Below are 12471 nucleotides of genomic sequence, written 5' to 3'. Positions count from 1 at the left end.
ATTCACCAACACAGATGTCCAGAATACTGTGGAATTTTGAGATGAAAACAGAGCTTTTTGTATTGGATTCAATGGGCTCCGAATACTTCCGCGTCAACCGTTGATGTCACGCGCAAACATCATCATATCGAAACGTTTTCAGCCGGAAGTTTGCCGGGAAATTTAAAATTGCACTTTATAAGTTAACCCGGCCGTATTGGCATGTGTTGCAATGTTAAGATTTCATCATTGATATATAAACTATCAGACTGCGTGGTCGGTAGTAGTGGGTTTCAGTAGGCCTTTAAAATACACTACTTTTTCCATTTTACCAGACACATTAGGTATATTTACACAAAGTATTGGATCAGTATCACCTATACGAGCTTGAATTTTACTTATACCAAAATTGGTAAACCCTGGTATTCCCAGACAAACATATTCCTAGCCTCTTCCGGCTTTGTCATTGATTCTATTCATAACTTTTATGGATATAATTTTTAGGCGCAGTCAAGGCGTTGAGGGGATCCAGTTTGGTGGCTGCAGGATTAGGTATCTACTTTTTGCAGATGATGTGGTCCTGATAGCTTCATCTGGCCTGGATCTTCAGCTCTCACTGGATCGGTTCGCCGCAGAGTGTGAAACGACTGGGATGAGAATCAGCACCTCCAAGTCAGAGTCCATGGTTCTCGCCCGGAAAAGGGTGGAGTGCCATCTGCGAGTTGGGGAAGAGATCTTGCCCCATGTGGGGGAGTTCAAGTACCTAGGAGTCTTGTTCACGAGTGAGGGAAGAGTGGATCAAGAGATCGACAGGCGGATCGGTGCGGCGTCTTCAGTAATGCGGACGCTGTATCGATTCGTTGTGGTGAAGAAGGAGCTGAGCCGGAAGGCAAAGCTCTCAATTTACCGGTCGATCTACGTTCCCATCCTCACCTATGGTCATGAGCTTTGGGTTATGACCGAAAGGACAAGATCTCAGGTACAAGCGGCCGAAATTAGTTTCCTCCGCCGGGTGGCGGGGCTCTCCCTTAGAGATAGGGTGAGAAGCTCTGCCATCCGGGAGGAGCTCAAAGTAAAGCTGCTGCTCCTCCATATTGAGAGGAGCCAGATGATGTGGTTTTATATATATATATATATATATATATATATATATATATATATATATATATATATATATATATATATATATATATATATATATATATATATATATATATATATATATATATGTGCTGTATGAACTTTACGGAGGTGAACGGTACTTTGGGCTGTGGGATTGAGTGTGTTGTGCGGGTGTTTGAGTTGTATTGGTGGGTTATATGGACTGGAAGGGGGAGGTGTTTGTTATGCGGATTCGGTTGTGACATATTAAATATAAGCCTGGTTGTGTTGTGGCTAATAGAGAATATATATGTCTTGTGTTTATTTACTGTTTTAGTCATTCCCAGCTGAATATCAAGTCCCACCCGCCTCTCACAGCATCTTCCCTATCTGAATCGCTTCCACTGCCCTCTAATCCTTCACTCTCACTTTCGTCATCCACAAATCTTTCATCCTCGCTCAAATTAATGGGGTTATCGTCGCTTTCTCGGTCCGAATCGCTCTCGCTGCTGGTGGCCATGATTGTAAACAATGTGCAGATGTGAGGAGCTCCACAACCGGTGACGTCACGCTACTTCCGGTACATGCAAGACTTTTTTATCAGCGACCAAAAGTTGCGAACTTTATCGTCGATGTTCTCTACTAAATCCTTTCAGTAAAAATATGGCAATATCGCGAAATGATCAAGTATGACACATAGAATGGACCTGCTATCCCCGTTTACTGTAAATAAGAACATTTAATTTCAGTAGGCCTTTAAATTCAAATTTGCTTAAAAAAAAGTATAAAAATCGTTTCACATAAATCAATAGTTGTGAAAAATGTAATGTAAATAACATTTTACTAAGGGCCCCAATTTAGCCTGGGGTGGCCCCGCCTGCTATGTGGCATGAATATTTGGATGGCTCCGCCCACCGCTCCAGTGTCCACCTGTTGCCATGGATACAACAAAACAAGTGGACATGTTGTGAAGTGAAGGTTGGGGGACACAGGTGTCCAAGAATGGTGCATCGTGTCCAACTGATGCTTTTAAGTACAGTAGAGGGTTAATACCAAGCAAAGGGGCGTGGCTTAAGTCAGTAGTCAACTGTAAAAAAACTACCTAGATGTCCCCTGATTAGTCACGTGCTGCCCGCGTTAAACACGTCCAGCTCGTGAGGACGTCCACCACATTTTCACCGCCCACGGTCATGTGAGGCTGCTGGAGGACTAGCGTTTGATCATCGCCGCCGCTTCAGCCGCGCCTCGCCTGGTCGCCGCGGAGAAGGTCGACGCTGAATGGTCGGAAGATGACACATGGACGCGAGGAGCGAGCGGAGCGGCACACGGGGATGAAATAAAGTCCTCCCGGGTAACGCAGCCTGGCTGCCTGGGCGGTGAAGCTTTTACGTAACGGAGCTTTGTGGAGGGATTGCAGGGAAGCTTCTGGCTTAATCACAGCCTGGAAACGCAGGTAGGTGACATTTTAAAGGGGGAATAAACGTACATTCTTTTACAGCCTTTTTATATTCAACTCACTATTTAATGAACGTAAAGGAAACTCACTATTTAATGAACGTAAAGGAGGGAAACAGAAGGCTCTCTTACTGTCTTACGCTACACTCCCTTTCCTTCTCATTTTTAAAGAGTAATTTAGCCCTGCGCATGCGCACCAACAAGCATTCAGTTTAATTATGGGCAAGAAGGGTGTTAAAGGATCCCTGATTATTGCAGTTTGCAGCTAATGGTAGATGCATGTTTTGATTAGATCTGTACAAAATCTCGACTGCATTAAGTGCATTGTACAAATATGTATCTTTCATCCATTTACCTTGTTTTTATTAAAAGTTAAAGTACCAATGATTGTCACACACACACACTAGGTGTGGCGAAATTATTCTCTGCATTTGACCCATCACCCTTGATTACCCCCTGGGAGGTGAGGGGAGCAGTTGGCAGCAGCGGCGGCCGCGCCCGGGAATCATTTTTAGTCATTTAACCCCCAATTCCAACCCTTGATGCTGAGTGCCAAGCAGGGAGGTAATGGGTCCCATTTTTATAGTCTTTGGTATGACTTGGCCGGGGTTTGAACTCACAACCTACCGATCTAGGTTCACAGTATACCTGTATGTTTAAGTATCTCCTGGGCTGTTTTTTTTCTCCTACTCCACTGCAAAAGGAGGCAGCACAGTGAAGCGGTGGTTAGAGCTCGTGCCTCACAGTGAGAAGGTCTTTGGTACAAATCCCGGACTCAGCGTCTTTCTTTGTGGAGGTTCCATGTTCTCCACTGTAAGGTGACAAAGTGTGTTATTGTTCCTTATTAGTATCAACATTTTTTCTCATTACATTACATTTTTTTGCTCTTTTTTTCTAACATTTTTACTTGTTTTTTTGTTTGGTTTTATTTCAACAACTTTGCAAGCCACACTTTGGACACCTTATTTTAGAGTGTCCAATTAGCATGACAGTATGCACAAGCGGGGAACATGCAAACTCCGTCCATCCATCCATCCATCCATTTTCTACCGCTTGTTCCTTTCGGGGTCGCGGGGGGTCACTGGAGCCTATCTCAGCTGCATTCTGGCGGAAGGCGGGGTACACCCTGGACAAGTCGCCACCTCATCGCAGGGCCAACACAGATAGACAGACCACATTCACACACTAGGGCCAATTTAGTGTTGCCAATCAACCTATCCCCAGGTGCATGTCTTTGGAGGTGGGAGGAAGCCGAAGTACCCGGAGGGAACCCACACAGTCACAGGGAGCACATGCAAGCTCCACACATAATGATCATGAGCGCAGGATCGAACCCAGGACCTTTGTATTGTGAGGCAGACGCACTAACCCCTCTACCTCCGTGCTGCCAAACATGCAAACTCCACACACAAATCTGAACTTTTGAACATGCTAACCACTAGCATGCACATTTTTAAATTAGTTTGTAGTTTACTTGCACTCAACTGACTGATGCTTTATTATCTTTACCATTCTAATCTTTCATACTTTGCTGCTCTATCACATTAGGCAAACACAGGCAGTTGTCTAGGAAGGGGCCCCGAGAGGTCTCAGAAAAATTCATACAGTTTTCTTCTGTTTAAAACAAGAATTTATTAATTTTGGTCTTAAGTTGTGCGCTTAAAAATACATCAAAATCAGTCATAATCGTTTTGACAGCTTCCCCGTCCCTTCTAACGTAACATACTATTCCATGTTGCTGCGCATATACAAACTTGATATAGGAAGACGTTCCAAAACAAACTTGTTGCCACCGTTTTGAGAGATTCGTATGAAAATGAAGTGGCGTTATCCAAGTGGAGCAAAGAAGAAAGGAAGGCATGAAGAAAACAAACAGTTTTTATTAAAACTGCCCGATCTGTCAACCATTTTCTCGCTGATACAGAATTAGGTGCGCTACAACAGCACTGGTTGGCAGCAGCAGTGTAGCTGTCTGTAGGTTACAGAGGTGGAGTGGAGAGTGACCTGTTTCATCATAAATATATCAATATTGAACCACTCAATGTGGTCAACTACTATAACTAAGGGTTTGTAAAATGTAGCGCAAGCTCAGTACAAAAGTAGACTGATTTACAGATCCTTTTTTGCTCCGATTGTAAATTGATTCACAATTTTGAGGAATGTATTTAATTTTTAATAATTCTTTAAAAAGGCGTTTTTAAGGCAGTTTCCGCGCTTACTCGCTGCATCATACATCAGCAGCCAAGATGAGTTTTTGTAACCTGCTTTGAGAAGGTTTTATTATAACTTGTATACAAAATAATATATTCCGTGAATCGGTTTAAATCTATTCTGAATCGAATCGTCACCTCCAAGAATCGGAATCAAATCGTGAGATGTTGTAAAATTCTCATCCCTAGTAGACAGGCAGGCAGAAACTCTAGAGGAACTTATTTTTGGTCAATTTTCTTGTTTCAATTGTCAACATCTCTTTTTCCCACCAGTCACACACTTGCTGCCTTCACAATAATAGTTTGACACGTCACATCTGGTCTCTGAAAAATAGCTTGAAATATATTTAATATTGAATATTGTTCCTGTCAATTACATTTGCACCGCTCCCCAAGCTGTTTATAACAATATGGTAAATTGCCATTTTATTTTGTTATGTGGGTCTCAATGACTAGGTTTGCCTTAGGCCCCCAAATGACTAAATGCTTTCATCTTGACAATTATTGTGAAAAAATGTAATGGAGCAGCAAAGTATGATGTATTCTAGTGATGTAACAATATTTCATATCACGGTTATTTTGACCAAAATTATCAGTGTCATAATTATAACAATATTGTTGACTGTGCTCAAAACATACTTATACATGGACTGAAATATTTTAACCAAGTTTTTTTTCAATAACTAAGATATAGACACACAATATACTTTCATGGCAGAAGAAACATAAAAAAATGTTCTACATTATAAAGAGCCATATTTTATTTGAGTGTTTAAATAATTGTTTTTTCAAAAGTTTTAGAAGGTTTTTTTATTGATAAAGGCAAATTGGGTGTTCACTTTGCTTTACTTTCGGTTCATATGACGTCACGTGAGTTCACTTCCTCTGGTAGACATCTTCGTCTGTGTTAATAAAGTTGTAAAAAAACAACAACAACACTGCCATCCATCCATCCATCTTCTTCCGCTTATCCGAGGTCGGGTCGCCGGGGCAGCAGCCTAAGCAGGGAAGCCCAGACTTCCCTCTCCCCAGCCACTTCGTCCAGCTCCTCCCGGGGGATCCCGAGGCGTTCCCAGGCCAGCCGGGAGACATAGTCTTCCCAACGTGTCCTGGGTCTTCCCCGTGGCCTCCTACCGGTCGGACGTGCCCTAAACACCTCCCTAGGGAGGCGTTCAGGTGGCATCCTGACCAGATGCCCGAACCACCTCATCTGGCTCCTCTCGATGTGGAGGAGCAGCGGCTTTACTTTGAGCTCCCCCCTGCCGTCTGTCATATTTCGCTGTGTAAAATTGTATCACTCTGTCAAAGCAAGCACAGCTTGTAGGGTCAATGTGATCAATTGAATATCTTAGTTGCTCAGACAGCAATGTGTTTACCGTATTTTTCGGAGTATAAGTCGCTCCGGAGTATAAGTCGCACCGGCCGAAAATGCATAATAAAGAAGGAAACAAACATATAAGTCGCACTGGAGTATAAGTTGCATTTTTTGGGGAAATGTATTTGATAAAACCCAACACCAAGAATAGACATTTGAAAGGCAATTTAAAATAAATAAAGAATAGTGAACAACATGCTGAATAAGTGTACGTTATATGACGCATAAATAACCAACTGAGAACGTGCCTGGTATGTTAACGTAACATATTATGGTAAGAGTCATTCAAATAACTATAACATATAGAACATGCTATACGTTTACCAAACAATCTGTCACTCCTAATCGCTAAATCCCATGAAATCTTATACGTCTAGTCTCTTACGTGAATGAGCTAAATAATATTATTTGATATTTTACAGTAATGTGTTAATAATTTCACACATAAGTCGCTCCTGAGTATAAGTTGCACCCCCGGCCAAACTATGAAAAAAACTGCGATTTATAGTCCAAAAAATACGGTATATAAGTTTAGATTGGGGTATGTCGTTTTTTAATAGGGAAAGATGTTAAGGTGTCTTGTATTCATGTAAGCATTTAAGCTAGTTAGCGAGCTGGCGCTAGTCGGTCCGTGAGTATATCAAAGTGCGGTTATCAATCACGTTTTTTCAAAAATGTAAATTTATAAGGGTAATAACAACTGTCGGGAATTTTACCACGGTTATCTTTATTGATGTTTATTGTTACATTCCTAATAGATTCATACTTTGCTGCTCTATCATGTGGATTTCTCCACTCATTTTATCCTGCAGAATATTGTCGATTATATTAAATAAGATGAAATGATGAGACAGAAGTATAACAATGCCCCTCTGGATTTTAGCATTGTCTGCAGTTTTATGACTCATTTGTACTCTTTCTTTGGTTTCTATCTACGTAGGTGACATAAGCCAAGATTTGGTTTGTCCACCGTTCAGCATGATCAGTTGCGGGACTCTCCTCCATCTTAAGTGACTGCATCAGGATGAACGACGGCTACAAGCCAGGTGGAGGAGTCTCAACAGTCAAGGCCGATGTTGTCCTCCACCCTGTCAACCTTGACAAGGACAGGGATTTACGTCCAGGTTACGTGCAAGGGTTCCTGGGGGACGACCCAAACTTCAACCCCCCTACATTATTTGAGAAGGAATACCTGCTGGATGGAAGGTTAATGGACAATAACCATACAGTGTGTCAGAAAGGTAACGGTTCATACATGGCTAGTGCAAATCAGCTTCATCTCTCCAATGACAATAAGAATGTGGCGGACTTTCCTGCTTGTGTTGACTCATGCATGCCAACAAACTGTGCAGGTAGTCAAATACGTAATGGTGCAAGATCAAAAATGTCTTGTTTTGATCTGAAACAAGAAACTGATCCATCTCACTTGCAATCCAACCCTAAAGACAGCCAGGATGTGGTCAATTTATTGCCTGCTAAAAAAGAGCCGGATTTAGTCATTGAAGTTGGCGGGCAGACAATTAATGCTCACAAGTCGGTCCTGGCAGAGAAAAGCGACTATTTTAAAGCTCGGCTGTCACGAAGCGTCCTCAAAGTGAAGGGTATGAGCTACAAGACATTATCGACGCTAATAGACTACGTTTACACTTCCCGCATGAAAGTTTCAAAGGACAACGTTGTTGATGTCATCACAGGGGCCAAAATCCTCCAAATCCCCTGCGCCGTCCAGGCGGCCATGGACCGAGTGACAGAACAAATCACTGTAGAGAACTGCTACGAGATTCTAAACATTGGAAAAAAACAGCGGCTCAGTGAGCTAAAAGAGACCGCTTACGGCTTCATTAGCGACAACTTCCTTCAGATCCTCAAGGACCCCTGTGTGTACGGGCGTCTGACCGGGTCTGAGCGGGATCTGGTCCTGAAGAAAAGAATGGACGGGAGGAAGACTCTTATGGTTGCCGAGGTAAACGACGTGTTCGATCGCGTTGGGAGCCGACCGCCGAGCCGCTGTGGTAGCCGTCCTCAGAGCCCCCTGTCAGTGGGGTCTTTGGAGGAGAGCCACATGATCTACTCCTTCAGTGAGGCAGCCAGTGACTGGAGAGCTTTGACAGCCATGCCTGAGGACATAAACACTAAAGGATGTGGAATCTGCACTTTGTTTAATTACCTGTTTGTGGCAGGGGGGATAAAAGGCTATGGGGACAAAGGGAAGGTATCAGACAAAGTTTTCTGTTATAATCCCAAAACCAACCGCTGGACTGAGATCCGACCTATGACCCAAGCTCGTGCCCAGCTAAAGCTGGTGTCCATGGATGGCTACCTGTACGCTATCGGAGGGGAATGTTTGTTTACTGTGGAAAAATATGACCCTCGAATGGACCGATGGACAACGGTAGCCCCTTTGCCGAAAGGAGCTTTTGCTGTGGCTCACGAGGCCACGACCTGCAGCGGAGAGCTATACGTCTCTGGGGGCTCGCTCTTCTACCGCCTCCTCAAGTACGACCCCAAGAGGGACGAGTGGCAGGAGTGCCCGTTCAACAACAGCAGGAAGAAGTCGACGGATATGGTGGCACTGAAGAGCTTCATCTACCGCTTCGACGTCACCCGCGAGCAGGGCATCAACGTGTTCAAGTACAACACCATAGTGAAAATGTGGCACGATTGCGCATCGCAGAGACTCGGCAGCTCGTTACCATTTAGGTGTGCCGTCGTGGGCAATTGCATCTACTGTGTGAACAAAAGTCAGACTCTCCAGTTTGTGGTGGAGGAAGAGAACGCCTACTTTGTGGAGGAGCCGCTGAAGGCACCTCTCGAAGCCAAAGGCCTTCTTTTTCCTTTTGTGCTCACTTTGCCTGAAAAGGCTGAGAAAGTTACGCCCGGGTGTGATTCAGAGTAACAATACTCCAAAGCAGGCTATAATGGAACCTCCAAAGTCCAACAGATACTGTTCTGTGATGTTGGTTGACTTCCAAGTTGTTCCAACTGCAAAAGATGATAGATTACCCTAAGGGCATTCAATTGATCGCAACAGGACTGTTCAGTTGGTCCTAGCAGACGTTTCGCCTTTGAACAGAGCAGGCTTCATCAGTTCACTTATACACTTAAGATAATAAACTTTGGTCAGAGCTTGTCAGACTAGATCAAAGTCTGAGAATACATTGACCCAGATGAATGATAACATCCATCATCATAATAGATTACCGTCTTGACCGGAATATAAGATTCAAAGTCGTCTTTTATTCAGGTAATACAGAATTATACATGCAAACCAGTTGATGGCAGCAAACGTCTTCATGTGAGTCAGAGCTTTTCTTCTTGTCACTCACACATGTAGAGATACGCCTGCGAGGGCTGGACAATTATTTAAACTTTGATTTCGATTTTGGCTGCTCATGATTATGAAAATATAATAATCAACAAAACGATTGTAGGGCCGTGCAACGTGCATGCAAATTCCAGAGCTTGTGACGGTGGAATGGATGAGGAGGGAATGAGTGGAAAAAAAGAACATGTCTACAAGAAGTTTGGTATCTCTCCATGGTTGCTGCTTTTTGTTTGACACAGAGCTAGTATGCCTAAGGCATAGGATTTCCACGTTGACTTAACCGCAAACGGAGTCACATAATCAGCCAATGAAATGCAATCCGCTCTTAAACGCAGGAAATCAGGGAAATTGACATACATGTAAGTGAAATGCTGTTATTGTGAAGAAAAGGAACATTTCTTTGGGGAAAAATTGTGTCCAGGACGGCTCATTCATCCCCGAAACACATCCTGAACTAATGTCGAGACGGCCACTTGCAACAGAGACTAAATCATGAAGCTAAAGCTAGCGAGAACAATCCATACACACACAACATATATCATCTGCTTGTGTTGTGACGACATCATCGATGTAACAACAATGTACAAACAGGACAGCAGTTGCAACTTGAGAAGCGCTCTCTCTCTCTTTTTTTTTTTAACAGCCTCAAGTCGCCTCCGCACCTCAAGCAGAGGAGAGCACAGCAACAATCAATATTAGTGTTGCGCCACATCCGATCTGACTGCGTTAACAAATTAAAGGTTTCAAAATAGTACTTTACACAAGCATAATGTACTTAAAGCGCTTATTGACACATTTACACAATTATTATCATTTGACCTAAAACACTGGTCAAATTGTCCATTTGATTAACAAACATTTTGTTACATTTTATTTTACACATTAAGCACACACTCTATGGCGGTAAAATAACTGTAAATGGTAAAAAAAAATTAAAAAAACAATTGAAAAGGAAAAATTTTATTTAATTGTTTTAAATTGCTTTTGTTATTTAAATTTGTTATTGCTATTATTTTTGTTTTTACTTGTGGTTTATTCCTTACTAAATTATATTGATGTGTTTTTTAAACTTTATTTACAGTTGAATTTTGGTGGTACAATAGTCGTGTTTTCAAATTAATGAATAAACGTGACATTAATCGTAATGATAATATTGATCAAAAAATTTAGGATGTATTATTTTTTGCCGTAGGCCTATTTGTCCAGCCTTAGCACCCGAGACAACAACTGCCAAACACACAACAGAAGAGGGCGTATGATGCTGATTTTAATATATTGGTGATCAGTGAAGCACAGCCCTCAAACAACTGTTGAGCAGCTAAGAAAAATAATATCCTTTTTAATTGTAATTTACCAATTGTTATTTCACTAGTATTATGGAAAAAAAGAGATTGATTTAAAAAAAAAAAGTCGGAGGACTTCTTTCCAGGTTCAATACGATAATATGCTCCAGGCTCATACTGCAGCAATCATAAAACTAGGTGTGTCGTGATCCGATATTGAAAAAAAATATCAGTCTGATGTCAGCAAAAAAAACATCACTAAGTGTGTACAGTATCGTACCACTTGTACAAAGCTGGACAGCCAGTTAACATCTAATTGTCCTCCAATAAGCACACAAGGTTGGTCTTTTCTTGTATTGTAGTCAAGTCGTTTACGAAAGGTAAACACGGTAGGCTATGAGCTAGCAGCTACACAACAGCTAAGCACACAACAACGCACAACCAATACATACTAAATAAGTGACCTTAAATGAACAATGTTGCATTCCAAAACGCCACATTTGCCAATATAAACAAGTGTTAAATAATTAGTTGTATATTACTTAAAGGCCTACTGAAACCCACTACTACCGACCACGCAGTCTGATAGTTTATATATCAATGATGAAATCTTAACATTATAACACATGCCAATACGACTTATAAAGTGACATTTTAAATTTGCCGCTAAACTTCCGGTTCGAAACGCCTCTGAGGATGACGTATGCGCGTGACGTAGCCCGGCGAACACGGGTATGCCTTCCACATTGAAGCCAATACGAAAAAGCTCTGTTTTCATTTCATAATTCCACAGTATTCTGGACATCTGTGTTCATGAATCTGTTGCAATCATGTTCATTGCATTATGGAGAAGGAAGCTGAGCAAGCAAAGAAGAAAGTTGTCGGTGCGAAATGGACGTATTTTTCGAACGTAGTCAGCAACAACAGTACACAGCCGGCGCTTCTTTGTTTACATTCCCGAAAGATGCAGTCAAGATGGAAGAACTCGGATAACAGAGACTCTAACCAGGAGGACTTTTGACTTCGATACACAGACGCCTGTAGAGAACTGGGACAACACAGACTCTTACCAGGATTACTTTGATTTGGATGACAAAGACGCAGACGTGCTACTGTGAGTATGCAGCTTTGGCTTCTAAACATTTGATCGCTTGACCGTATGTGCGCAACTTTTTTTTGCGTATGTACGTAACTTTTTTAAAATATATAAGCTTTATGAACCTTGGGTTAGGTGAACGGTCTTTTGGGCTGAGTGATTGTGTGTGTTGATCAGGTGTTTGAATTGTATTGGCGTGTTCTATGGAGCTAGGAGCTAGCATAGGAGCTAGGAGCTAGCATAACAAACATGCAGGTGTTTTTATGCAGGATTAATTTGTGGCATATTAAATATAAGCCTGGTTGTGTTGTGGCTAATAGAGTATATATATGTCTTGTGTTTATTTACTGTTGTAGTCATTCCCAGCTGAATATCAGGTACCGTGAGTATGCAGCCTTGGCTGCTAAACATTTGATAGCTTGACCGTATGTGCGCGTCACGTACGTAACTTTTTAAAAATATATAAGCTTTATGAACCTTGGGTTAGGTGAACGGTCTTTTGGGCTGAGTGATTGTGTGTGTTGATCAGGTGTTTGAATTGTATTGGCGTGTTCTATGGAGCTAGGAGCTAGCAGAGGAGCTAGGAGCTAGCGTAACAAACACGCAGGTGTTTTTATGCAGGATTAATTTGTGGCATATTAAATATA

The 12471-nt window shown here is 42.0% G+C and overlaps 1 protein-coding gene across 1 annotated transcript; it reads left to right on the top strand.

The window, feature by feature from the left end:
• The first annotated feature begins 2196 nt into the window (after positions 1-2196).
• Positions 2197-12008, top strand: LOC133646512 (kelch repeat and BTB domain-containing protein 11). The gene is made up of 2 exons (XM_062041953.1): positions 2197-2533; positions 7061-12008. The coding sequence occupies exon 2, from the start codon at positions 7145-7147 to the stop codon at positions 9014-9016; it is 1872 nt and encodes a 623-aa protein (XP_061897937.1). The 5' UTR covers positions 2197-2533; positions 7061-7144; the 3' UTR covers positions 9017-12008.
• Positions 12009-12471: the final 463 nt, after the last annotated feature.

The sequence above is a fragment of the Entelurus aequoreus genome, linkage group LG03 (genome assembly GCF_033978785.1).
Source record: "Entelurus aequoreus isolate RoL-2023_Sb linkage group LG03, RoL_Eaeq_v1.1, whole genome shotgun sequence".
Lineage (NCBI taxonomy): Eukaryota > Metazoa > Chordata > Actinopteri > Syngnathiformes > Syngnathidae > Entelurus > Entelurus aequoreus.
This window is presented reverse-complemented; position numbering and strand designations above follow the sequence as displayed.

What these genes read in the sequence shown, in the direction of transcription:
- LOC133646512 (XM_062041953.1), top strand. Translation starts at nt 7,145, where the DNA reads ATGAACGACGGCTACAAGCCAGGTGGAGGAGTCTCAACAGTCAAGGCC.